Source organism: Drosophila subobscura, chromosome J (genome assembly GCF_008121235.1).
Source record: "Drosophila subobscura isolate 14011-0131.10 chromosome J, UCBerk_Dsub_1.0, whole genome shotgun sequence".
Taxonomy (NCBI): domain Eukaryota; kingdom Metazoa; phylum Arthropoda; class Insecta; order Diptera; family Drosophilidae; genus Drosophila; species Drosophila subobscura.
The window spans coordinates 11,550,733-11,577,952 of NC_048532.1; the positions used below are offsets into that span (position 1 = coordinate 11,550,733).

Below are 27,220 nucleotides of genomic sequence, written 5' to 3' on the forward strand. Positions count from 1 at the left end.
TCTAATTGCTTTTGTTCCCATTACACAGGGGCTCCAAGGGAGTTGTGCCACGCGACACACCGCTGAATATCTTCGTGAAGATCATCCAATTCATTGCCCAGGAGCGTCTGGACTTTGCCATGCGTGAAATTGTCTACGATCTGCTGTGTGTAGGGCGATCCATTAAGCTTATACTCAATCCAGAGCGCATGAGCATCGGCCTGCGAGCCTTTCTGGTCGTTGCAGACTCGCTGCAGCAGAAGGACGGCGAACCGCCGATGCCGCGCACTGTGCCGGTGCTGCCATCGGGCAACACGTTGCGTGTGAAGAGGACCTACATCAATAAGATGCTCACCGATGACACGGCACGCAGCATTGGCATGTCCACGTACTTTCCGCACGTGCGTAGAGTGTTTGTGGACATCCTGCGAGCCCTGGACGTGCATTACGGCCGACCGCTGATGATGACCAACACGCAGAACCAGAACAAGGAGCCGGACGAGATGTTGTCCGGTGAGCGAAAACCGCGCATTGATCTTTTTCGGACGTGTGTGGCCGCTGTTCCTCGCCTGATACCCGACACGATGACCGCCCACGAGCTGGTCGATCTGCTGTCCCGCCTGACCGTTCACATGGACGAGGAGCTGCGCATACTGACGCACCAGTCGCTGCAGACGCTGGTCATTGACTTCCCGGATTGGCGTCAGGATGTCGTGCACGGTTACACCCAGTTTCTGGTGCGCGACGTCACCGACACCTATCCGCAGCTGTTGGAGAACTGCACGCGTATCTTGTTCGTTTTCCTCAACATTTGGCGCTGTGCGATCAATGTGAATGGCAACAATGCGCCCAGTGCCAGTAGTGCACCCAGCGGTGGCACAGCCAATGCGGCCCAACCAAAAGCGACGGCAGTGACAGTGGGAGTGGCGACAGCTCCGGATGTGAATGCTGTGGCAGCAGCCACTGCCACCGTGGCCAGCAAGGACACCACCAGCAGTCAGCTGTCGAAACAGCAGCATCTAAATACGGCCAGCAGTGCTGCCAGTAGCATAACCACATCCAGTGGCATGTCCAGCATCACCCAGCACACTGTGCTGAATATGGCCGGCGATGCGAACAAAAAGAACGAGATACCCTTGGCCACCACACTCCATTTTGTTGAGGGCTTTGCCCTGGTGCTGCTTTGCAACTATCGTCCGTATTTGCGGAAGCTTGCCGCCATGATTCTGAAGGAGGCCAAGAATCTGATGCGTGCCCTGGGCATACCCGAAACGGAGCCGCCACTCATTGATGTTATGGATCGATGTGTGCCTTCGATTGTGGAGAAGTGTCTGCCCCTGCTGCCGCAAACAGAAAAGACGGCCATACTCAATGCTAACTGCATTGACCTGCAGTGGATAGCCGAGCGCTCGAGTGGCGTCTGGCTGGCAGGACTCACAGATGGTAAGCACATGGAAGTGGTAATGGGAGTCCTTTGTAATCCACTCTAACATTCTTACAGACACCTCAAAGTCTTCAACGTCCACGCTCAACTTGTCTCAGGCCAGCTCAACTGCAGCTGGTGCTGCGGCCATTGCGGCGGCTGCCAGCACCGCACAGCCGCCATTCGATCCCTGGGCCACCTGTCTGTTTGGCCTGTTGGAACGTCAGCGCATCCTGCAGCAGTGCCCATCGGCCGTTGCCCAGGCCTGGCCCATTTGCTTTACGCGACTCAATGCCCTCTACAGTGTCATAGATCCCACGTAAGTTTCAGCATGGCTTGAACTGAGCATCTGAAAAGCATTTGATCCTGACCTTGTTTGCAGCCCCGTAAGCGACAATCGTGCCTCATTGCTGCGCAGCTCAGCGCCCACCAAGAAAGTGCCCACCGAAAGCCAAAAGGATTCCTATCTTCGCTTGTGGCGTAATCAGGTGGCGTGTGCGATGCGCCTAGTGCCACAAATTCCCAGCGTAGCGGTGCGCTGTGCCTCGCCCGACCTGAGTTTGAGGTATGTGGATATGTGTGTAGCCTTCAAGCATTCAAGCCCACCCAAGCGCCCCCACAAAAGCATTCAACCTTCTCACATGAAATTCAACTCCAGTGACAGATCCACAAAGCAGACATTTCATTTTATTTGTGTTTGATTAACATTTATGTTTGGCATTCAATTACTCGTACTACATTCGGCCCGAATCGTATGTGTGCACATTGTGTGTTGAACAAAAGCATCTCGGGTTGCATTTTCGAATGATAATTCACATTTAAATGTTATTTTATCTCCTGGTGTCCCTGGTTTATTTTTCTGTCCCTGTTTCACGCCACACTTACTCCTGCACTCGTTGCGATTGTGGCTGGAGTGTGGTGTTGGTGGTGGTCTGTGCATTTATCAAGCATAATTATAGTAATCCATACTCTCTCACATAAACGCACACTATCTATAAATCTACATACAATTTTCCACTGTTAACCACACACAAACATTAGCTATTGTTTTTTGGGGATATATGACAGTTTTGTATCAATTTTAACTTTGTCAACCCATTTGCATACTATATTCTAACCCACCTGTATGTTGTTCATATATATTTAATGTAATTTTTGATTATCGCCCATCAATTGTGCTCATACGCCACGTTGTGTCGAATTAGTTGTAATGTTGTGCATTAACGCTGCATTGTGGGTGCACTCGTCCATCCATGAAATTAACATATTATAATGTTGTAAATTGCATTCAGTGTCGTGTATCGAAGGATAAGCAAACAGAGCGCCCCTGAGTAGTGTCCCTTCAATAATATTTGTACTCGGAATTATATGTTTTGATTAGTTTGATTATTATTTAAGCACGTACTATGAAATGGTTGTGGGATGGGAAATATGATACGTTGCAAAAGGTTGAACTATGACCAGCAGGGAAAATTTAAAGGGCATTAAAGGGGGCTACAAATACCGTAAATATCAGTAAGTTATTTATATACCCCTGCTGAATGCACTCTAAAAAAAATAATAAACAGGCAGGTAATAATGTAAAATTCGTATGCATGCATAAATTATGGGACACTAGATATCAAATGAAGCCATTGTTTTGGGCCAGAAAGGGTTTAGCATGTCCAGGGCAAATGTCAACAGGAGTCGGCTCCATAATTTAGTTGGTATTCATTAGTAAATTGAACTAATTAAGTAAAACTAAAACAATTTTATGGAAATAGGGGGCTATCTTTTAGTGTTTTCGACTTAGTTTAGGTAGCGATGGATTATGGGAGATTTATTAAATTGCCTTCTCTAATGTATTTTAAAGATTGACAGTTTGCCAAACGCTGGTAAAAGTGGAATAAATTCATAATTATTTTGTAGTAAGAGCTGTTTATTGGTCTATGTTTATATTTAAATTTCTGCCTAGTTGTATATTCACTCGAGACTGACAGGGATATAAGGATTAAGCTTAATTTTCCACTTAAATTCAAGAATTAAATAAAGCTGATAAGATGCGCTTACATATGGGAAATGAGGATTAATTCGTATCTAATACAGCTTCCCATTCAATGAATAAAATCTTTAAGCGGATGCATTATAGCAGATAAATGGCAGCTTTATAGTTTCAATGATTCGGTTATATGTAGGTTGTTGGCTCTCCTATGTACATATGTAAAATATTTATATTTTAGTCTTGTTTTTCACACTTTAGCAAGTTGTGAGTTTCAATTTGAATATAACTGAATTATAATCTGACAAAAAATTCGCTCATGAAAACCATTTCCATCCATATCCGTATACAAATGTTGACCCAAAGGGTAAATGTCAATAACATACATGGGATTTCATTGAAAAGAGAAAAAAACACCGAAAAAAAGCCACACAGAAAAACACACACATTGTATGTATTCGTACTGTGCGCCCATGTCCACCCACAAGTCCATGTCCACTCCCATGGTCCACACACACACACACACACACACTTATTCGCTTGGAGAACACTCCAAACCATCCATCCTTATTGGAGAAAGGCGAAACCCGATGCGTTAATAAATTGTCGATCATGCAAACACATGAAACAACCATGAACACCCCATCCATGTCCATGAAACACTGTCCGCATACTCCTACTTTGATGTTTGTTTCAATATCTATATGGAATTGTAATTTATAGTTTGCAAGATCAGTCGGACTCGCGTTCGCTGTCCGATTCCCTGGACAATATACCATCCAATGTCTTTGGGCCCGAGGGAATTGTCACGCGTTTCACGCTGCCGCTCTCCTATGGACGCAAAGAGGCGCGCCAAAAGCGACTTGGGTAAAGCAAATAAAAACTAAAAATCAAAAATCGAAATACCAATTTCCATGCCTTGTATAAACAACAACACTTTTACATACATACTGCAATATTTTATATATTTGTATTTAATTATCTGCTAGCTTTTTCTGTGTGCATAAAATACTTTGTTTGTGTCCCGTGTTTTGTGTGTAGCTTTTGGCATGTAATTGAATTTTTTATTTGATATTTACTCTGATGCTAGGCCAGGCCAGTAATTTGCATTCTTAATTTTCTTCCTTTTTGAAATATGTGTTTTTGTGGTGTGGCAGTGCAAGCCCTTAAAGCGTTTAAACACTTTTTGTTTGTTTTATTCATTTATCATTTTGAAATTTATTTTACTGAATCGCCAGATGTGGGGTAGGCTTGTGGTTTGGTATTTTAAAGGCAGCTAGTGTTGATCTTTAAGTTTTGTTTTATTTTCTGTGTGTTTTTATTATATCACATACGAGGCTTGCCTTCCAGAGCCTTGGTTTTTGTATTTTTGTCTTTGTTTGACTCCTTAATTTCCTGTTTGTTTTCCATATGAATTTATGTATTTTTCTTTGGCCAACAAGGAGTGTTCTCACGTTTCTATTGGCCTGATTTTGTGTCGAGTTGTTGCCATATAATTTGCCAAACAATTTGCTCGTTTCTTTGCCGCTTTGCCGCACGACCACCCTTCCACCCAAACCGGTCACGCCCCCTTGTTTGCTGTGTGCTGAAAAATAATTTTAAGACAAGTTTATTTATTTTTCAAATAGCGCCAGGCCTCCTCTCCTCTCCCTGCCACACAAAACATCCTCCGCAAGAGCTTTCCTTGGCTTTGGCTTCGTTTTTCTCTCATTGTGTGCAGCAGATGGAAAAACAAGAAGAAAAATTAAAGAGAAAATGAAAAGACCAAAAAAATGATTGTTGTTTGCTTGCTGTCATTTATTATTATTATTCGTAGCCCCTCTGCTGCCACTGTGTGCCTACCCCTCTGTTTCTGTGTAAATTTTCAAATGTTCACCGAAGCGACGAAAGAGAAAGATGGGATTTTTTGCATTGCTTTTTAATTGAAAACCAGATTTCGCATTTAATATTCATAATGTTTATCGCTGGCATGCCGGAGAAAAAGGATTGTATTTTCCCTCTATACATGTGTGTATGCAATGTCCGTATGTGGAAAAACTGAAAATTCTGTCAGTCTGTTAGCAAATGAATTTAAGAGCCTGGCCCGTGCAGCATTTTAAATCTAAATAAACTTTATGGACCTCTGGTTAATGATGGATGGCACGGCCACGACCCTGCCAAGGCCCAAGACACAGGCGACACAACAAAGTCGAACAAGAACCGCATTAACAGCGATTACGATTACTGGCCCTCCGGGGAGAGCTTTTCTTTTCCCCGTCATCACTGTTTGACACTAAAATCCCTGGCCATAAATTTATTTTACAGCTCATCGCCGGACTCCCTGAACGCCGATCGCAGTGACAAGTCTGCCATGGGCAGCGCCTCACCCCATGCCCTCTACAAGCTGGTGGTACCCCTCCTGCGCTGCGAGGTCGTGGATGTGCGGGATGCCGCTGTCAATGCGCTTGGCCTGATAAACCACGATGCGCTCAAGTAAGCACCAAATCGTTTTTAGCTTAATTTGAGCATTTATTCAACACTTTGGTGGCTGTGGCAGGGATCTGATGGAGGAGCTTGTGCTGTACATACGCGAGGCAGTCGATCGCAAGCAGGAGAACATGCGGCGGAGGCGTCGACGCGATGCCCTACGCCTGCAAGTGGTCAGAGTCCTTGAGAAGATTGCCGAGAATGGAACCTTTGGAGTGAGGTGCGTACCCATGATTGCTGCTCATTGGAAAGTATTCGTCAACTGTCATTTTGCAGCACCTGTGTACTGGAACGTGACACGATGTCGCTGCATCCGACTTTTGTGGAGTACATCGAGGGGGCCATGGCCTATTTAATGGCCGAAACGGACAAGGACAACCTCAGCATACGCGAGGTGAAGGCGCATTTTTGCAATTTCATACGCAAAATGATTAAGAACTTCTCATGTAAGCCCTCAAACGAATATATATGCATACATATCCATCTGTTCAAGATTGATTGCCACCTGCTCATGTATTTTTTCTCCATCTGTTAGTGGAATCCTGTGCTACGCTGCTGATGCGCGACCTGAAGCGTAATCTATTCAATTTGTTTGCCACGTGGTGTGGCAGCTTCTCCAAGCCGCTGAGCATTACCTCGCAAATTGGCCAGACCCTTGAAGAGGAGAAGCTGCAGTTCAGCGCCTTGCAGGCATGTATAATCCACAGCGAGCACGGTTCCCAAAGTCTTAACCAAGTTTCCCTCTGCCCTGTTTACTCGACAGGCAATGTCCGCTCTGCTCTGCTGCGGCCACATCTTCTATGCGCCGCACCTGCAAGACGATGGCATCATATACAAGTGGCTGGATCTGCTGCTTACCTCTAAGGATGAAAAGGTATTCTCGCCCCCAGATACAGTGTAATTCCCACATATTTATATTCTTATACCTCAACAGATCTATCAATTGGCTCGGGATACGGTGGTGCTGCTGCTGGAATCTAATCCGGACATGGGCCAACTACTTGAGTGGGTCATTGATCGTTGCTATACATCGACGCCACGCGAAGCGGATGCCTGCTTCCTGGCCCTGGCCTCGATCTTCAGCGCCAAGTAAGTGGGGTTGGAAGGTGGAGAGCAGAGGTAGCAGCGCTTAATGCTTAAGCGCCTTACGTGCCCGTTCCCTTGCCCGTGCCCCGTTTTAATTTGTTCCAGCCGTTTATCCTCCACAGCCACCGTGCCCCATCGCTCATAAGCTCATTTGCCACATATCCAGCCTCCTCTCCCATAGCCTCACTGGGTGGAGGCACACTTAAGTATCGTTTCACGTGTCTGACGACAATGGAATCGCTTCAAATGCACACACACACGCAGACATAACACACTACACCACAGAGTGCGGGGGGCACGAGTGTCTGACAGCCTATTTGTTCAGGCCATGCACGATTTTTATTTCCGCTTCTTATTTTTCACTTTCCTCCCATAATGCCGGCAAGAACAGGAGCATTTCGTAGATAAACATTAATATGACAGCCTCATGCATGGCATGGCTCAGTGCATTTATTGCATGCTAAGGCACAGGCGGCAAATGTTTCAATTGCGTTTGCAACTTCGAATATACTGCCTTGAACTTTAAAATCCATGAAATAATAATGCCATGTGAAGACTTCTGTGATGCTTTGCCATGACATGAAATGCCAGAAAGCTTGAAAGTTTATAAAGAAATAGTTAACTCTCCTTGCGAAAAACTTTCCTAGCATACGAAAACTCAAACTCGGTTATCATGTAGTTTTGAAAGTTATGCCAAAGTAATACTCGCACCATTTTGCTTTTGATGTTTGTTGATTTTGCATGATGTCACAGAGCACACACGCCACAAGTTTCAGTCAGCAACAACAACATGTTGCCGAATAACCGAATTTGAAAATTGGTTTTGCATGTAGTTTCAATGGAAACTAATTTGCACGTCTGCCACATTAATCCCAGTCTCAGTCTCTGCCTCAGTCTCGCCGCAATTTAAGGTTTCCATTTGATGGTTCATGAAATTCTTCCCTCTTAGCGTAACCAAGGCATACACTAGTTTGTGGTTTGCCTAAATTGAGGATATGATTAAATGGATTTCCTAAAATCAAACCTCAATCAAGGAAGATTGCGGCAACACGTGTGTTTGTTCGGCGACGTCCTTGTCGGCTGGACTGGACCTCGTGTCTGAGATTTAATGTGAGAGAGTTTTTGTGCCACATGCAACTTATAGCGGCAGCTCGTGCAAGTTTGCTTGTTACTTTTTTCACATTTCTTAGAGGCATTCTGCAGCTGCAACAGAGTGCATATGGCTGCCACATAAAAAATAAAATATTTCCCATTTGTATTGGACAGAGCGTGGAAATGTTGGCCGGATAACTTTAAATTGTTGAAAAGGACTTGAAGAATCCTTGACAGAAGGAACGGAAGCGGAAATTTCATGGAACTTGAGGCAGAAATTGATTGATTATATCGGAATACTCGAATTGTGTCTTGCTGGTGGCTTTGCGGGTCTGCGAGGTTGGTGGTGGGCGCGGGCTTTGTGTCCCAGGCTTATCGAAGGGCAATTTGCGTCTGACAATTCGCTTTATTTAAATGGCCGGCAATTTAGCCATGAACTTTGCACGCCCATCGGAAATGCTCTGAAATATTTTACACATTCGCCGAAAAGGCCAACAAGTTTAGTGAACTTAAAGTTTTTGCTTTTTCGCACACCATTTATCTCCTTTTGTGCGTGTGATTTGGTGAGAGAAATAAGTGGTGCGTCGACTATGCAATATCTGTTACTGAGATTTGGTCAGAAAACGTAGGGATTCATCTTTTCACCACTTTCGTGTCGCTATCTCTCAGAATATAAATTCTTCCTTTCTTTCCTTATAAGTCCCACCTACAGCCAAACGAATACAATACGTCCCCGTAAACACCACGAATAATACTCGTACCAGGTATTAACACCAGGTACTTTGTGGCCCGCTTCCACGTGTATCGTGTGTGCAAATGTAAGGCGAAAATCGATTTGCGTAAAATATTCACTTGAATGTCGGGCGTGAAATATGTTAGCATGGACTTGGGGTTAGTCGTGTTGTCCTGCAAAAGTTGTTGTCCGTGTTACCAGCTTCGGGAGAAATGTGCATAGATGCGTATATGTATGCAAACATTAAGTAGGAAATAGTAAGCTTCGACATTTTAATGGGTTTTCCTACAACTTACTGGGAAAATGTTGACTCTGCGGGATAATGAATATTATTTAAACTGAAGACGAACGCAAAACCACAAGTCAACAATGTATTAAAGAACCTCTCAGTTGTTGAACCTAGACTTTAACATTATTAAACTTCCATATTTATTGCAGAGAATATCCGTGCGACCATTACACATCGGTTATAACCGTGACGCTCCTGATGACGGGCTGTCCGCGCGTGGAGGTGCATGCCACCGCTCTACAGCTGCTACAGATCCTGGACAAGCGCTTCTTCGGCAGTGTCGTTGGGACCCTGCACAGCGACAACGAGAAAGGTATGAGCTCTTCCTATTGACATGGCAACAGACTACTAGTCCTGGTGATGGATGGTGATGGTGCAGGAATAAAATGAAAATTCTGTCTTATACTTGGCGGAACACTTTAGTCCCGAGTGGCTCATGGCGGGGGATTGTAAGTTTCTAAGAGAAAAGGGGTGGCACGACAACGTTTTTCTTAGCGCGAAATAATGTTAAGTAAATCACAGTTGGATCTTGTTTTGGGTTTGCAATGGGTGGAATGGCTATGAAATGCTGTAATTGAAAGAAACTTGAGAAAACTTTAAGGGTTAAGCCAGTAACAGTAACTTAACATTCAATTAAGATGTATTTAAAGTAAAATGTTTAAAGGTCTGCCTTTGGTAGAACTTAAGTTTCTACCCAATTGACTGAAACAAATTGGAATCAAATTTTAAACTACGTTCGTTTATGTCTCAATCAACTAAAGAAGTCAAAGCTTCAACTAAAGTGAATTTAAAGTAGTTTGAAGTCAACTTTACTTGCTTTCTAATGGGTTCCCCTTGGCAGAATATTTTATCAGGTAACCGACCGCATCCGCTGGAGTTCTTTGGTATGTTTCCACAACCATGCCCCTGAAATTAGGTTTCTTTTGCCACTGCTTCGTAATCCTTAATGTGTTCACAATGTGTTTTGTTTGAGTTGGTTCTTCATCCCCAACTCAGAGCTCAAATCCGAGTTTGTGATGGGCTCACTGTCTGCCGCAGTCGAAGATGTTCCTGCACCTTACTGCCATTTGCCCCGCAACATTTCCCAGTGCGTCAAGCGTCAAGTGTTGTTTATTTTACTTGCTGCTGTTTGTATTTTGCATTTTAATTTCATACACCTTATTGAAGCTGTTTGTGTGTGCGTGTGTGTCTTGTGGGGATTGCGTGTGTGTTTCATTGCATTACGTAAGAAGCTTTGGATAAAATAAGACGCTGCTCGAACGGACGCGTAAATTGTAGCCATCTTCATTTTTCTTTGATTGGATTGCAGCTTGTTTACATTTTGCTTTTACTTTCGATTTGTGTGGGCGTGTACTCGTATATTTTAATCCAAATCCTTGAGAGCCTTTGTTTTCAGAAATTGATAAGGGACTCTTGGTGTGCCCCTCAGATTAGACCAATATACGGGGGCGTTTCTATAATTAGACCGATTACACGGCTTCTGCTTTTGCTTCTGCTTGCACTCGAGTATTACTTGTGTTATTTGTGGAAAACAAAAACTTGGCAAGTTGCTTGTCTTGGGACTTTAAGCTGTTTACCCAAAAACATTACCCAGGCACCCAGGCAAAACATTACCCTGACTGACATCCGCAACTGTACGATATTTGTAAGCCTCTTTTGACCTTTTTCTGTATTTGCACTAAGCTGATGAAGTTTCTTCCTTGTTGTTGCTGTTGTTATTCTACTGCTGTTGATGATGTGCATCATCCTCCATTCTCTTTTCCTACTGCCTTTTGAAACCGTACGTAGCAGGAAGAGTATCTCCTGAAAAGGTAAAATGTTAATAGTAATAAGCCGCATTCACTCGGACTTGTGTGGGGGATAAGCTCGCGAGGGTAAGAGCGTATGAGCGGGTAGGATGAGATCTTATTTCGCAAATTCAATTGTCCGTAAGTTGCCGAATTACCAAATGAAAAGCCCCATAGAGTGGTGGCGGATGCTGCAGGAGTCGGAGGGGATAATCAAGTTAAATCAATTGGAAAATGAAAATGATTTAAATGGCAGTTATGGCCGTTGTAAAATTCAATTAAAACCCTCTTGTCGGCTTTCCATTTAACGTAATTAACATTTATTACATTTATACATCGCTCGACTATACTGCCGTACATTGATATCATTGGTTTTTGGGATTTTTGGTTTTTTTTGTGTATTATTTAATCTTTGGTTTGGTTTTCGATATTGACATTTTCAATTAGATTCCAATTACAGGGATTTTAGATTGGAATTGTGCTAAAATTGGGGTTTAATTAAGCGAAATACAAAGAGTTGATTCGTTTTCAATTCTACGCGGTTAAACACTTATAAATATACATACATAGCTCTTCGTCTATTTTTTTCTTGCTTTTTGGTTTCTGTGCAATTTCGTTTTACTTGGCTTTGGCAAACATCACAAACAAATTTTTCCCTGCACCATTTTTTTGTTTTGTATCCTCTGAATACTAATTTTTCTTGGACTTTTCATTTTTTGTGTGCTTTATCTTATTTTTCGTGAGTTTTTTTTCGTGAGTTTTGTTTGCTGCAATCTAATTAAAATCGAAATTCCCGCTTATCCCCGGGCGCTGTTTCTCCTCCATTTGCCATTCGTCTTTCAAGAGTGGCCCGACTGCTGCCTCATAGCTTCCACCTTACTTGCCTCACTTGAGTGGATGCAACTCGTGCATTTCGTTCCAGCAATGCTGCGTCATCATCCGCCGACGGGTGGAGGTGCCTGTATTACGGCAATATTCCGACACTGTCAAAGAGAAAAAAGTGACTCAAAATTAGGTTAAGGTAGGGAAAGGTTCAGAGGGGGAGAATGAGAGAGGGGGAGCTCTTTGATAAATGAATGATATAAGCCCTCGTGTAGTATATTAATTTCCTTCTATTCCATTCCCTACAATTCAAATTGCCATAGCAAAAATTCATTAAATGTCAGTCAAATGAGTTTTTCGCTGCGTTTTTCAATTAAAGGGTCGTGTAGGTGTGCGTGATGGAGGGTGGTATCCATGTACATATGTACGTGTAAAGTCATAGTTGAATAATGGTTAATAATCACATATTCCGAGATTGATTCGTGCCAACTTGCAGTTCTATTGATGCTGAAAATAATGAATGTAATGTGATCCTGTGCTTGCAGTTATGGTTGATTCGATTTTTGATGTTCAGGGTTAAAGGTTATTGAGTGTTCGCCAAAGTTATGATTCTAACTTGACCAATTGTACATAGGACACAACTTGCTTTTGTTGCTCCTAAACTATTATGTGCGTAACACAATGCAGATGCTGTTCTCTTTACTTCTCTCTTTCTTACATACAGCAAGAGAGAAGGAAACACCGCTTAAGAGTAATCGCAGCCGAGAGTGAAGCTAAGAATGCACCCAAAGCGAAATACGCATTTAGAAAAGAACCGTTGTAGATAGCGGAACTCGTTTATGACTCTGTATGCAAGAAAAAGATAGCTATAACGGTTTGTAGGGGAAGAGCTCATACTCTATTTTATGCTCTCTTCGTGTGATTTGTTTTTAAAATGTGGATCTTAGCCGAAAGGGCAGTTAAAAGAGAGAAACAACTGTACACAAGCTACATAAGTAAATCATTCGAGATAAAAGACCTTCTAAAGACATGACACTAAATGAGCAACTAAACACATTCTTTAATGAAAGTTTATGCAAGACAATGCCAGCTATAATTAATAGATTTCCTACCCCTGCCACACTTTATCGAAGCTCTTTGCTCTTTGCCCTCTGACCAAATAAATCCCAATTATTCGAAAGGATTATTTTGTAGGGATTTTAACCTTGTTGGAACGGAAGCTGCCCTTATTTTTAAGCTTTTTTTTGTCAGTTCCAAGTTTAATTGAAATCCTTTTTAAATTCAGAGCTTAAATTTGATATCGGTGCACCACTCATCACATATTTTATGAAGCGTTAGGGATTGAAATGGACCATCAAACCGGATATTAATCGCTTGGACAAAATCCTATTTGGCCCTTTTCATATTTAGGTGTCGTTTATTTGGTTGTTGGACATTCACATACACAAAGCTGCGATTTACGACGATATTACCGCAGTTGTGTAATGGCACAAAAGCGGACTATAAATTTGGTGTTTTGGGGTCCGGTGCCGGTACTGATATTGGGTTTCAATGAGGTGGCTTAATGCCACTCCCTGGGCTTATTTGTGGGTGATTTCACCTGCTGACTGCTGATGCGTACGAACATACATTTTTAAACCCGAAAAATTGGGCTTTCCAATTGAAAGCTGAATATGGCAATCATTTTCACATGGAATATTCCAAATGAGCTCATTTAAAAGAATATCTATCCCAGTGTCCTCTTTTTTTGTCTTGCCTTTTTCACTGGAATATTGTATTGTATTTCACGGCAATCTGAGCTAATCAATCATCCGTATCCCGTCTAACGTATCCCATAAAATACTCGCATAAAAGTGCCAATATATTTTAGCCGTCGGCAATTTCCATTGAATGCTCCGCTCCACCCAAATTTAGGTTTGTTATTTCTTTCTTTTTTTTGAGTATGTGTCGTGTTTGCGTTTCTTCATTGATGATCTCTGCCGCGGGGCTATCATGATTATCCTTGACAGCAGTTATTTTCGGCCGATCCAATTGTACAGGCAGACTCTGCCCCCTCTTGCAAAACTCAGAAATATCCAAAATTAAACCCGAAATTATATGCTCCCCCTGCATACAAATTTTCCATACTCTTGACTTCCTTTTTTAATTATTTTAAATGTATCTTACGCAAGTGTAGAATATAAATAGCCTTTCGCCACTTTAGCATCTCGAGGAGGTGCTGAGTCTCCTTCTTTCATCGAATTTGTGGAGTTTTCTTCAACATTTTGTTGTTGAAATGATTGCCATGTGTGGATATTTGTGGGCTGGCAAGATTAATGATGACGTTCCTCGGTCTGTCCTTGACGTATCTGCTTTTGTGTGTCAGCTTTTTTATTCACTGAATTATTATATAAATTATACAGCCAGCCACACAAAAGGCAACGACTTCTCACGTCATCACAAGTTTAACTTCTGCTCTGAAGAACTTTGTAGACATCGTCGAAACCTTAAGTGAAATGTTATGTTCCTATCTGTTTGTGAATGAATAGCCAGCCGCCTCTCCCAGGACTGTCTCACAAGTGGACTTTGCCGAAATGTATAAGTTCAGTTTCACTCTAGGCATTGAAGTCAATGGGAATGGGGGACCCAGGGTATGATAGGGTCACAGTACCATAAATTGTAATACAATTACAACAAAAATCCACCATTATTAGGCATTCCACTTAATAAATAGCCAAATTAATTAACGACCTACCCTATAGGGGAGGGTTAGAGCTGTGATTCTTAGACAAGTAAGGGCTATTGACAACATATTTTTAACACTTTTAGCTGGCACTTCGTTCAGTAAATATCTTTACATCAGACGACTGCAATATCACTTAGCTCTAACCGAGGTAACAGCATTGTCTAGCACTCCCAACTGCATCATATCCACTTGTATCAGCTGTGGCATGCTTGAATGGAGGCGTTGAGCAGATGGCGCGGAAGACGGAAACGAGTGGCACTCTCACTGCTTCTCCAGAGACGTGCACTGATTGACTTGGTGGCTGGGGGCACAACCAGATAGAAAGGGAATTGCCTCGATCCTTGATGGGGGGGCGTGGGAAGAACATGACAGGGGGCTTCGGTAATTTATGGCCAATAAGAAACACCGTAATGAGAGCGAAAGAGCGGACGGACGAGAGCGACCCGCGAGAATTGTGGCGCAGAGTCCTCCCAATGTGCCAATTGCATTCAGAGCACGTAACCCTCGGCGTATGAGTAATGCTTGGTGAAAAATGCCAAGAAGAAAATGTATTTACAGAACACAGGATACGAGCCCCGCCTCAGGCCGTGATTAGGTGCGGATTGGCCATGAATAGGTAGCCATCCCGCACTTCCAGTGAAAAGATTTCGTCATTAAAAGTGCCAGTTGCGCAAGGCTTTGTTTGATATTTGGTTTGGAATCCAATTCAGCTCAGATTTCCCGTTAGCATGTAGGCTGCATCCACGTGGAAGGATGTGCTGGTAACATTTCTGGTAAAATTTCACGGAATTCCCCTGAACTTTAAAGAGCGCAGATTCCTTGGAAGCAAAATGGCAAAGGAACTGTTTGACAAACAACAAATAGTCATAATTTTAATAAATCTCCTGCCGTGTGTCAATTCTGGAATGTAATTTCGTTTCCTGCACTGCAACTGCTTCGCGATGCTGCCACACACTCCGCTCCCCCGCAAACAAACACTGACACCTTGGGTGTACTTGAACGATGTAAATATTTGCACTGAGCACACGACGACTCCATCCTGTTTGATCCTTTTTGGGGGGCCAGAAGGCATAAGGCAGAAGGCAAGGAAGCGCAAAAGACTGGTGCATGTGTAGCCTGCCACCGGTTGTAAATTTCGTTTAATTTCATTTGCTTTTCACATTCTCCATTGCCACATCTGTCAACACCTTCTTGCAACAGTGCTCCTGCAGAATTGCCTGCACTTGTGTGCCGTTCTCGTTGAGAGTCGTGGCCTTTGTTCGTCCGCCTCTAATGAATCGACAAACACTTTTAATTAACAGCCGACGAAAACCCATTGTGTAGAATAAATATAAAGAACATTTTGATGGCTTCCAATAAAAAGAGGAGGAGGTGGAAGGGAGCCTAAGAGATTGGCACTCGAGAGCACTGCCTGCCTTTAGTAAGAAATTAAAAATTGATGCCTCTCCCAAAGGTGCTGCCCCGGGTATCGTAAAACTAAATTTAACGACTACACGGAGAGGAGGCTGAGAGAAGAACACTCTCTGCTCGGGGATCAAGTGCCTCAAGTGCCTCTCGACCTCACTCAAAGCTATAAAAGAATAAATTTGAATTTGAATTAATATTGAATCCATATCGGGGGCACACCAAACTATGCCATAGCACTTGATAAGGGGTGGACTTTAATGCATTAAAAATGTATACCCATTGAGAAATAATATTTCCAAACACTTCTCCTCCCCAGACAAAAACTTGGGTTGGATTAAATGTTTGTGATTAAAGACATTGGTAAATACTAGGAAATCCTTTCTAAGCTCCTTTCATTTATGGACTTTAAATAAACTAAAAGAAATTCAGTTGGAAACTTTGAAACTATTTTTTGTGGCAAGAAAATAACTTTAAAAAGCGTTTCTTGACCAACTAGAGTTCAATAAACTGACAAGTCGGGCACCTTATTTCCCCCTCGCCCAAGTTAAACTTCCTTTTAATTTTCCCTGTCATTTCCCGAGCACATTTCATTAACAGAACTATTTGTTTGCCACCATTGAGGGGCGAGCTGGAAACCCCTGGCCGTGCGTTTATTGCAAAAGTTTCGCCCGGACTAACAGAAAAAAGCGCAACAACACAACGACAGCAATTAGTGCAACAGGGTGTCCAGCTCTCGGAGCCCAGCTTCTGTCACTGCTTTTGGCCCCTTGGCTCCCCTTTGAGCACAACTACTTGCGAATTGCATTGCTGGATTTAATTGTCCAGCTGCCGACACTGTGAAAATGATGCGGAGAGAGTTGAGTGGTCTCTTTAATCCCTTACCCCGCCGTCACTCTGCTGCTGGTGACATCTGTTTTTGTTTATTTTTCTCTCATTTGCGCTTTGTTGGGTTTTGTTGAGTTTATCTTGAATTTTGTCGGACTAGCAGTCGGACCAGCTGCAGAGCAACAAGGCGAAGCTCCCACTGATATTTATTTAAATATACTTATAGGAGTCACATAGTTAGTTATTTGCCCCGCGGGTTGCATAGTTTGTGGCATGCAGCATGCGAGTACTAATCAGCAAAGGCATAGCTATTAATTGGTGCCATCATCCATATATTTAAAGCATGAAACAAAAACCACCCACGAGCCACAGTGCCCCTCATCCTCCTCTGCAGGATAGCCTTTTGTGTTTTGCGGTTAAACTGCAGCTGTCGGTCGCAGTCCTGTTGGAGATTTAGCCTGGCAGGACCTAGTCAGCTTTAAGCACAGCTTAAAAGTAAAGGAGGAATTGCGGAAAGTTTTCTTTTCCGCTAAGTCGTTTGACTCGAGGGCTTTTCCTTGTGGAAATTTATTCACAGAGTAAAGAAGAGAGAAGCAATTTTCTGCTCTGCGGTGAGCAGCGGTGGATTTTTAGCATTGAAATTCGATTGGAAGCTGTCGGTCCATCCTCTCAGATTTGCTGGATTTGTATTCTAATTGAACTTTGTTTCGGATCTTTCTCAAGAGTTATCATATTTCGTTTAAACCAATTAAGTTTTATTTCCAATAAATATTAATAGAATTTAAAATTTTACTCAGATAACTCTCTGAAATGTTTCCTATTAAATAGATTTCTGAAAGATATCCCGAGCTAACAGACTTTCCCACCCCATAGTCATGCTTGTCAAATGTGTTTTCTTTACGTTTAATCAATTGGATGCCTAAAAAGATATCCGAAATCAACTTAATTGAATTCTCTTATCTGGAAGTACTCCTCTTATTTGAGGACAAACTCAGACAATGAGCTGAGACATCCTTTCGCTTGCCATCAAACCAATTAAAACGCGAGGTTTTCGAAAATCTCATTTGTTGAATATTGAATTTGCACTTCATTCCGTTTACGGAGTGTGTACGATGTCGTGTGTGCATTGTGTGTCCTTTGACTAAAATGTGTCTACAACTCCTGACTCACCTGTCACCTGAGTGTTGCCCGCCTCACGTTGGGCGGCGGACACACGCCGGAAAATGCTCAGCACTGCCTTGCTGTGGAGGCAAATGGGAAATAAAATGCTAAAATACTTATTGGCGATAATTTGCGGCGGATTTACTTACCGAAAGTTCTGCCCACTGACGCAGTAGAGCACAAAATTGATGCCGAAATTGGTGATGAAGAAAGCGTGAAATATATATTGCAAAGCAATTGTTGAGTTCTCATTCCTGGCCGATTCCGTCTGCAAAGGGAAATCACATTAGAATGGAGTTCGTGCGCCAATTAGATCCTGCTGGCTCTTGGCTGCTGCCTGCTTTCCGGGTGCCTTGGAGACCATTCTATTTATGAATCGCCCCAGCTCTGGACCCCACCTGACAACGGACAGCGCCGCTTTGAGCCCTGGGCGGCTTCCGAAACCAATTGTTGGAGGAATGGGGTTCATAATTCACTAATTGCCTATGAGAATGCGTTCCTTATGTCATTAGTTACAGGTACGGGGCTTTACAGGTATCTCTTTACTCTACACTGGGCACGTGCCACATCCCAGGCTCCTCGTTGACCTGTACACACACAAACACAGTCAGTGTGTGTGTGTGTGGCAGGGGCAGTAACATAATTCCGGCTGTCGAAGAGCCTCTTTCCTTCCACTCAATTAACTTTGCGTCGCAATCAATGTCTGAGTTCCTGGCCCATTTTTAAGTTGGCATGTGAACTTGGGTGTGAAAAGCAATTTGAATGCATACTCTTCCGGCAGAGCATATTTATTTTCTATTTAAAGTTTCCAATGCTTAGATTTGGGATTCAGGATATGTGTTTGTAGCGGCGGAAAAGGGTTATTGGATAAGCATTAGGCTTCCGGTTTTTGGGAGTAAGATCTGCCTCTATGACTGATTCATTTTTAATCAGAAACACAAACACTTCTTGAATGATGCAGCTGCATATTCAATGATGCATTCGCTTTAGTTTTTTGCCTCATCCTGTGTGTTCTCTCAACCAAAATTTATTCATTTAACCGACAGTCCGTCAGCACAGGAAGTGGACTGTGTTTTGCATACGAAAAATGTACCAGAGCTGTGACAAAATGAGGCATATGGCCGTGGCCCAAGTATTTGGGAAGTCCATCAGCACGGCTTTGCTTTTATCGATTCAGAGATTGAGGTTGCGTGGAGGGTTTCAACGCAGCCGATAAAGGGAAACGGACAAGTAATTTGATGAATTTCCTGGTCCAGCAGAGGGATTTGCCAAACCAAAGCCATGTCGGAACGAATGGCGAGTGTGAAAATGACGAGAGGAATGGAATGGAATTCGCAAGTGGAATTTAATGCGTGAGAAAGTCGTGTCGGGCAGTGGCCATGAATGTGATGGCGAATAAATGAGCTCGACAATCAGTAGTATCAGCAGCAGTAGTCCGCAGGGAATAACGATATGGAAACAATGTTTCTCCAATGAATATTTACTCATTGAGTGAATTTCAATCAAAGTTAAATGATTTCCCTTTAAATTGCTGTCGAAACAATGTTATTATGCCACAAAGCAATAAGTATTCCCTTTTGTGTTTTTTTTTGTTTGCTAGTAATTACCATAATTTTTCACTCGTTGAAAGAGAGAGAGTATAAATCTGCATCGCCCACACCCTCATACTCCCCTGTCATCCTCTGTGTAGGCTTTGTTTATATGTACATGAAACTGATTTTATTTTTACGGTTTGCGAGTGCCACCGAAGTGCACAAACTAATTAAAGGCTAATTAACACCTATGAGGAGCGGTGCCCTTTGCCATGCCAGCAGCCTGACTTTCTCTCTCTGACGATGGCATTAATACGAGTGTATGTTTTGCCTTTTGATGTAATTCATGCATTAAACAAGGCATTTGAGGGCCAAGCGAGGCGGAGTGCCGAAAGGAGGAGGGAAAGGAGCTGGATGTGTAGCAGGATCCTCGGGAAGACAAACATTACACAGCCATTGGGTCTGAGAATAGTTTTGTCGTTGCCATAAGCACGTTACGACTGTTGTTTCAGTCTGTCCACCAGATTGAGCCTGGGCATTTGGGGGCAGATAATTAGCAAACGACAGCTGCCGACGCGGAGAACCAGCAATAACATAACTTTTGTATGCGAGGCATTAGGAGGGATGCCTGAATAACAAGCCGGCACTGCTCCTCCTGCTCTGCTCCTCTTCATGTTGATCTAATTATTTGGGTCATGCAGAGACCGTTCCCCAGAGGCGGTCCATTGTCCAGGAAAACAATTGGTAAAGGTTAAGCACGGATTGTTTTCCACAAAAGAAAAAGAACTGCTCTTCAACTGCAGTAGAAGTGCATCAGGTCCGTCAGACAATCAGTCAGCCCTTTCATTCTCTGACCATTCAGGGAAATCAGATTTGAGCTTCCTCATTTCCACACCACTTACCTCCCAGTAGGCTTCGATGCGTAGGAGGCAGCTTGGCAAATTCAAGCACACGAAAACCGTCGAGACAATGAGCAGCATTTTGGTTACCTTCAGCTGCGACGAGTTCTGCACCTTGTGACGACGATCTTTAAAGAGAAGGAAAACGCTTGGGTTAAGGAGTTGACAGCGGGGCTGGGGGGACTTTGTAATTAGTTGAAAATTATGTGATAGTTGCTAAATTGTTAGACAGTTTTGTGTCAGTGTCAGCAGAAGTTGACAAAGCAAGGCAAAGCATTGCGAGGCAGGATGTCTCGCGGATGAGTTTCTCATCTTTTGTTTAGCGACATTTTTAAATGTCACATGTCTTCAGTCTCTCAGCTCTGTTAATTGGCTCAAAACAAATTCCGAGTGAAACTTAAATGGTTTAAAGGAAACTTTAGCCCTGCTCAGCAATGCCGCGCCATCCCGCTCCTTGGAAACTTCTCCTCCATTTTCTGTGAAGAAAATCTCGTTGCAAAGTGTCGTCGCGAGTGTCAGAGTAATGTTTTCCAAATGAGAAGTCATCGCATCGCTTGCTCGCTCGCTCACCTGACTTCTTTGTAATCTCGCAATGGTGCTGACAACTGTTTATATGCTGCTGCTGCTGCTGGTGCTCCTGCTGGTGGTGCTCCTCCTGCTGCTGCTGCTGCTGCCTGGCCACACTATGCTGACCACTGGGATGTGTGCCAGTGGACTTCTGGCGCTTCAATGATGCCGAGATCCGATACGAGGAAACTGCCGAGGGGCTCGTTGAATTCGATGGCATGCTGGTTGTCTGTGGCTTCCTGTAGGATACAAAATATACACACATTATGTTTATTTGTCATGTAATCCCCTTATGAATAATTCAAAGTGAATCCTTTCTAAGGGCATATGCAAATGCCAGTCTCAAATGAGACTTAGGCTAGCAATCAACTCACATCTTGTGCATCGTGAGGGTCCGTCGGACGGTGGCAAACTTCCACACTGTGCACCCTGTACAGGTGTTCAGCACAGCGATGGTGGTGAAGGGCACCGCATAGACGACAATCGAGTCCCAGTAGTTGAACAGGGCCAGTTGCTCCTGCAAAGCAGAAGCCAGAAACCAGAAAGAGTTGTTATTCAGGGTGATAATTCGATTTGTTTTGTGGTCTAATCAACATGGCATATACGTAATTTAGCTGTACTCCACTCCTCCATTGAATCCATACAGGTGGGTGTTGACCAACTCTCTAATCTAGTTTGCTGTGCATTTGCCACACTAAACGCTGCAAATAATTCAATTGCACAAAACGCAACACAAAACCAGGAGATGGTCAAATGAAATGAAACCTAAATTCTGGAAACTTTCGCTCCCACGAGGCCAAGCCACAAAGTTCTTCAATTTAAACCTTTCTACTAGTGATTTAAAGCGCTTGGTTTTTCTATTGAATTCCCTTTAGTCTTTGTGTTGGAAGGCTTAATTAATTTGCACGCTCTGGGAGGAGAGATATTTAATGGAATTATTTTTTAGCTGCACTGATAAGTTGTTAAGCCCTCGACGTTCCACGCAAAAACAAACTCTATCTTCGCTTCGCTTCTTTAATCTTGGCATACTTTTCATCAGCATTTCAAGCTTGACGAAGGGGGAGGCAAAGGGAAAACATTGGATTGGATGCTTTGTTGGAAAACTATTTGCCCCGCGTTCTGCGTATTTGTTATGCCCGGTAAGCGAAGAGCACAGGCCGGAGGGTATATTTTATTCGTGTGGGAGGAACAAAGCACATAGACAAGTAGGCAATAAAAAGGTGGAATCAATATAATCTTTGTTTCTGCATAGTATAGTTACAGAGGTACTATTAAATTCATATAAATTGCATTCCTTTAATGAGCAACCAATAGTCGATACATTCCACTCCACATTTAGCCCTTTTCCGCTGAAGCCATTCGAGACCCGACCTCTTGCCTTTGGTTCAGGGTTTAGCCTGATAAATTCCTGGCTGCCTGCATATTTTCATGTCTGAAATGTTCAATTTGTAATGTTCCAGGACATTGGGATTTATCCACCGGACAGATGTGGGCGGGCGAATGCCCATTCCGGCCTTCGAGTGGCGCTTCTGGTGCTGTTCTATTTCATTGTGCTTCTGGCTAATGTCCGAGCACACAAAGCTATTTGTTTCAATCACAATTAACCAAAAATGCTGAAGAGAATAAGCGCATTATCATTCATTAGGGGGAGCCTTTTGTCTAATTAAACATGCTGGTGTCTGGCTTCCACGCCGTTCGGTCTCTGGTGCAAATTAAAGGCAAACCGCTTTAAAGAACAAGTGTAAGCCCCCACTCCACACGGCTGTCTGCACTCTCAATCATCGTAATCATCATCCGCATCGTTCTCATTATCATCAGATGGGGCTTGTTGTAATTCCATTTACATAATTTCAAGTGTTGGCAAGCATGTTTCATAACCATTCAGAATATGTTAATCACCAGAGGAATGAAATCAAAATTGTTTAACAAGTATCCATCAAAGCTAGAGCTGCTGCTGCTACAATGTATATTATATTGGGCATAAATTTCCAGTGCGTTGCCGACAGCAACCCAACTTTTAAACATTTTCAAATAAGGATTTTCATCCAAATTTCCCCGGACCAGCCAAAAGGCCAAAGAGTAAGACCCCGAAAAGGTGTACAGCATTTACAAAATATAATAATTATTATACTTGCGTACCTTGCGTACAAGGGACAACATGTCTGGAGAATGAATGATCTATTGATTGCACATTTTATTTGGTTTTGGGGGAAGTTAACAACTCGGAAAAGCCTCAATGGCCTGTCATAACAGGCAAAAGCCGTGGACATGACCAAAAGCATTAAATTTATTTACTTCTTCCATTTATTGTTGTCTATTGTCTATTGGCTGTTGTTGGGTGCCCAGTCCTGGTCAACATTTTACGGCTCGTGTGTGGTACGATATTATTGTGTGTGTCGAGTGGATCAAAGTGTAATAGCTCGTAAATTTTCAATCAACAGACGGTTGATGTTGCTGCTATTTGATGCTCATGATACCCGTGCACGGAACTGTTGGGGCCGTATTACTAATTCCAATTGAAACCTAATTCTTATTGGCTGCCTGCCTTTGAGCTTGAGCCCGATGACCAATGGCCTTCTTCATGCGATGAGCCCCTCCTTTCCATTACCAAATTGTAGGATGCAATGAGCCATTAAAAATCTGCACAAAATTGCAAAAATGCTTTACGAGCTACAAAATATCTATGCCAGTCGACACATGTGCGTAGGCATCCAAACGAGTATTAGAATCCTTTCCTGCCTCCGGGGGAGTGGGTTTGATGGCTGGACATTAGCTTATAAGACTTCTTAGACACTTCCTGTGACCTTGTAGCCTTTGTGTTCCTCTGTTCTTGGGCCAGTCAGTTTCAATTTGGCTTTGCATCTGCTTCCAGTAACACTTCAAAGGGATAAATTTGCTACTGTTCCTGCCGTTGCTGCTGACCTCCATCAGAGATGGTCAGAGATGGCCAGAGGCTAAAAGTAAATGGGTTGCTGCTGCTGCTGCTCTTTAAGTGATATTTAGAGGGAGGCAATTTTCTTAAATGTCTGCAGCTGCCAGACTTTTTTTTGCTCCCTCGGTGCAGCCGTGATTGGGTTTCAATTCCCGGGAATTCCAAAATTACGTTTCGCCAAGTTAAACAATAATTCCAGACCGGTAGAGTGCCATCATATGTCTGTCTATTCATTAGAATCCCATTCAGCGAGAGAGCAGTAACCGCGTGAGTGTCGACTTGAAGAGCTTCTTACCCCACGGCGGGAGCATCTGTTGCCAAAGAGAGGAGAGCAGAGTGCTCCCTCTTGATTGCTATTACTCAATGATTTGTTTCTTTCAATATGGCCAACCGCCAAGTGCAGAATGTCTATTTACAGCTTACAACCGATGTCTGTTTCAAAATTTATGGTCTTCCTAGGACACGGCGATTGTGTGTTCCCCACATTTTCCAATATTCTACACCGCAAAATGGAGGAGGCTACTCCATTCTCCAGCCACTCGATTGTCATCCATCCATCCTGGCATCCTGGCACCCTGCCAGCAGTCAAAGCAAAAGAGGAGCCGCGCATAATTTCGCGGTCTGCAGACAAGTGAAGCGCCATCTGTTGGCAGGCAGTCGGGTCGGGGCTGCAGGAGTTTTCAGTTCTATCTATACGCTGCTGATTGAATTTGAATATCCCTATATCCTGTATGTACGTATAGATGTCTATCATCCATCATCCATGGGCTGTTGTCTGTTGTCTTCTCTAAGTCGTAAGAAGGCGCGACTCTTTACGCTTCATTGTGTGGCCAATTTAGCTAATAGGCCGCTAGGCCCCGTCTTATGTTTCCTCTGCGTAATACACCTTGTCCCTATCCTATGTTTGACTTGCACTGTGTCTGGGTACACACACCGAAAATTAGCATCGAATTTCAGGCCTAAAAAGCGTGACTTCAACCGTGCAAGAAACGAAAAGCAAAAAAAACAGAAAGAACAGCAAACAGCTGAGAAATAAAATGAAATTCGAGATTTATCGTGGCATGAGTATTGAAATTGTCACTGAATTTGGTCCTATACCATAGGATGTGCCTGAAAAATGCCACGGACAAGGCGACACACCCAGTGCGAGACCACGCGCTGTGGCTTTGGCTTGTCCTGTCATTCCCAGTGCCATTACCAGTGTCTTTTGTTCAGGAAAAATGTTTGCCTTGCTTTACGAATACAAACGTTCCACGGTTTTTTTCCTTTGCCTTTCTTATAATGCCCTAAACCTTAAGGAAATAGAAGGGGTCTTTGGCGTAGATCAGGCAGAACAAAGACTTTTTGGATAAATAAAAGATAAATTTCAGAAAATCCCACATACATAATTTAGATATCTACAAACACCTTCCACGCGTAACGAGCGGTTCGTAATTACACACAAAATATACAAAAATTCTTGCCCAGATATTAAAATTTTGTTCTTTGTTGTTGCCAGCCAAGCGAATGAAATTATGTTTTGAATATTTTGCGTGCGATTTCAACCTTGTGAGAGGGTACTTTATAGTCGCAATTTAATTTCTATTGTTGGCCTTTTGCCATTTTTGGCTTGCTGCCACTGCCACTGCCTCTGTGTCTGTGTGACACATATTGGGTGTATAATTTGTGGCGGCGGCCTTTTCTTCCGCTAATAAATGGTTAATTTGTTCCCACAAAAAACCCACGCAGCGGTATACAAGCCACCAACTAATTGACTAATTGCTCCAGTTCTGGGGTAAATTATCTCGCCTCCTTATGCCCCAGCCGATGGGAAGGAAGCGTGATCCGCATATCTTAACGACATTTATTGGGCGGCCCGGGGCTAATTGACGAGAGTGTCAATGCCATGTGAAGCGAAAGTAACGAAGGATTCGCAGGCTAAAAGCGGTTCAAAGTCAGCAAGCTGTAAATGGCGATGACAGAAGGGTTCTATCCATTTCCCCACTCCCAGACACCTAATGGTTATGCTTTGATTGTAATTTTGAGATATTTTTCAACAATTTGTAGGCCATTTATTTGCACAAACGAAAACATGCTGTCTCTCAAAGCATTTCAAATTCCAATAACAATTCTAATGGCAGAGAAAAATTCACGAATACCAGGAATCATCCATACATTCATCGTTTGTGGATTCATGTGGGTGGCCCTCACATATTCATTGCACGCCCAAAGAGTGGGGTTACCAATGGCAGCCCAAATGAAAAATTCTAGGCACCGGAAGAATGCGTTTGATGAAGTTGGATTTTGATGTGTGTCAGAGAGATGTCTGCATCAGCCAGCAAAAAATCGTCCATATACTGCATAGATCAAACACAAAGAGTGTTTCCACAGGCAAAAACACACAGACACGACACCCAAGCCACATCCCTATGCGGATGTGGGATGTACTTACTTTGTATTCCGAGTTGAGATCACAAATGGTGGCATTTAGCTTGGCTATATAAACGGGCTTGGCAATCAGGATGTAGGGCAGACAGTGCAGACATCCGGCCAGTGTCAGGCACGAGAGCACTATCTTCGCCCGGCGCACTGTGCACATGGTCTGGCGCTTCAATGGATAGATGACCGCTATGAAGCGCTCCACGGTGAAGGCCACCACAAACCACACGGAGCAGAAGCTGGCCAGGTAGCTGAAGAATGTGAAGAACTGGCAAAAGTAGTTCCTGTTGTAGATGTCCACGTTGAGGAAGTTCAGCCACTGGGCAAAGAGTCCGCCCAGAAAGCAGGTGTCGCTCACGGCCAACGCTGCCAGGTAGAAGCTCGACGATAACTTTCGCAGCTTTGTCTTGAAGAAGACAAACACGGAGAGGATGTTGCCGATGCTGCCCGTGCAGCAGAGTATCGGAATGTAGTACTGATGGACAAAGTCCCCAATGAAGAAGGCGATGCGTAGCATCTCCTCATCATCGCCGGACATGTAATCCGTGGAGTCGGTAGTCGTGCCAATGGCCGTGCTGTTTTCCGCTGTTGCGTTGCCATCGCTGGAGGTTGTTGTTGCTTCTGTGGCTGATATGTTGCCGCCGCGCCGCTGCTGCTGCTGGCTATTGCCTCCATATAATCCATATCCATGGTGCTAGATAATGCTGCCATTGTTTTTCCTACACTTTAAACCATTTCGCACACTGTTTTCGGTCTTTGAGAGAGTGTTCTCTTGTTGTTTGTTTAGAGAACTAGAACTGGTACGTTTCAACTAATTAATTGCATCTCGCACTTACACTTTTCGGAAACATTAGTCTCTCTGGCAACGAGGTAATTGGTTTTTTTGGCAAACCAATTTGTGGTTTGCTCTTGCGCCTTTCCGCCTTTCCACCTTTTCGTCTTCAGACAAGCACTTGTCAAGTCAAACAATTAAAAGTTCCGACTACACACTACACGTCAAATAAGTGCTTTATTTTAGTGTTTCGTGCTCTATTCCTTCACTTTTATTATATGCATTCCTCCACTTTGCAAAAGTTATTGGAACTTTCGATGGCCGTTC

At 43.3% G+C, this 27,220-nt stretch overlaps 2 protein-coding genes across 2 annotated transcripts in view; one reads left to right on the top strand and one right to left on the bottom strand.

Annotated features, from left to right (window-relative positions):
* Positions 1 to 27,220, top strand: part of LOC117894209 (protein furry) — a 47,106-nt gene that overhangs the window by 9,131 nt on the left and 10,755 nt on the right. Inside the window, 11 exon segments of the mRNA XM_034801124.1 lie at positions 29 to 1,422; positions 1,481 to 1,721; positions 1,785 to 1,967; positions 4,104 to 4,247; positions 5,685 to 5,852; positions 5,917 to 6,066; positions 6,123 to 6,292; positions 6,382 to 6,536; positions 6,610 to 6,720; positions 6,781 to 6,935; positions 9,196 to 9,359. Coding sequence (XP_034657015.1) covers positions 29 to 1,422; positions 1,481 to 1,721; positions 1,785 to 1,967; positions 4,104 to 4,247; positions 5,685 to 5,852; positions 5,917 to 6,066; positions 6,123 to 6,292; positions 6,382 to 6,536; positions 6,610 to 6,720; positions 6,781 to 6,935; positions 9,196 to 9,359 — 3,035 coding nt within the window.
* On the bottom strand, positions 11,504 to 27,048 carry LOC117894211 (galanin-like G-protein coupled receptor npr-9). The gene is made up of 7 exons (XM_034801126.1): positions 26,135 to 27,048; positions 21,146 to 21,288; positions 20,775 to 21,010; positions 20,208 to 20,332; positions 17,923 to 18,041; positions 17,783 to 17,853; positions 11,504 to 11,816 (listed from the first exon to the last, which is right to left on the bottom strand). The coding sequence occupies exons 1-7, from the start codon at positions 26,657 to 26,659 to the stop codon at positions 11,719 to 11,721; spliced, it is 1,317 nt and encodes a 438-aa protein (XP_034657017.1). The 5' UTR covers positions 26,660 to 27,048; the 3' UTR covers positions 11,504 to 11,718.

Coding starts and splice junctions, on each gene's coding strand:
- LOC117894211 (XM_034801126.1), bottom strand. CDS start 26,659: ATGTCCGGCGATGATGAGGAGATGCTACGCATCGCCTTCTTCATTGGG. Junction 20,333..20,774: donor CGAGATTACAAAGAAGTCAG/GTGAGCGAGCGA, acceptor TTCTCTTTAAAG/ATCGTCGTCACAAGGTGCAG. Junction 17,854..17,922: donor GTCAGTGGGCAGAACTTTCG/GTAAGTAAATCC, acceptor TTGCCTCCACAG/CAAGGCAGTGCTGAGCATTT.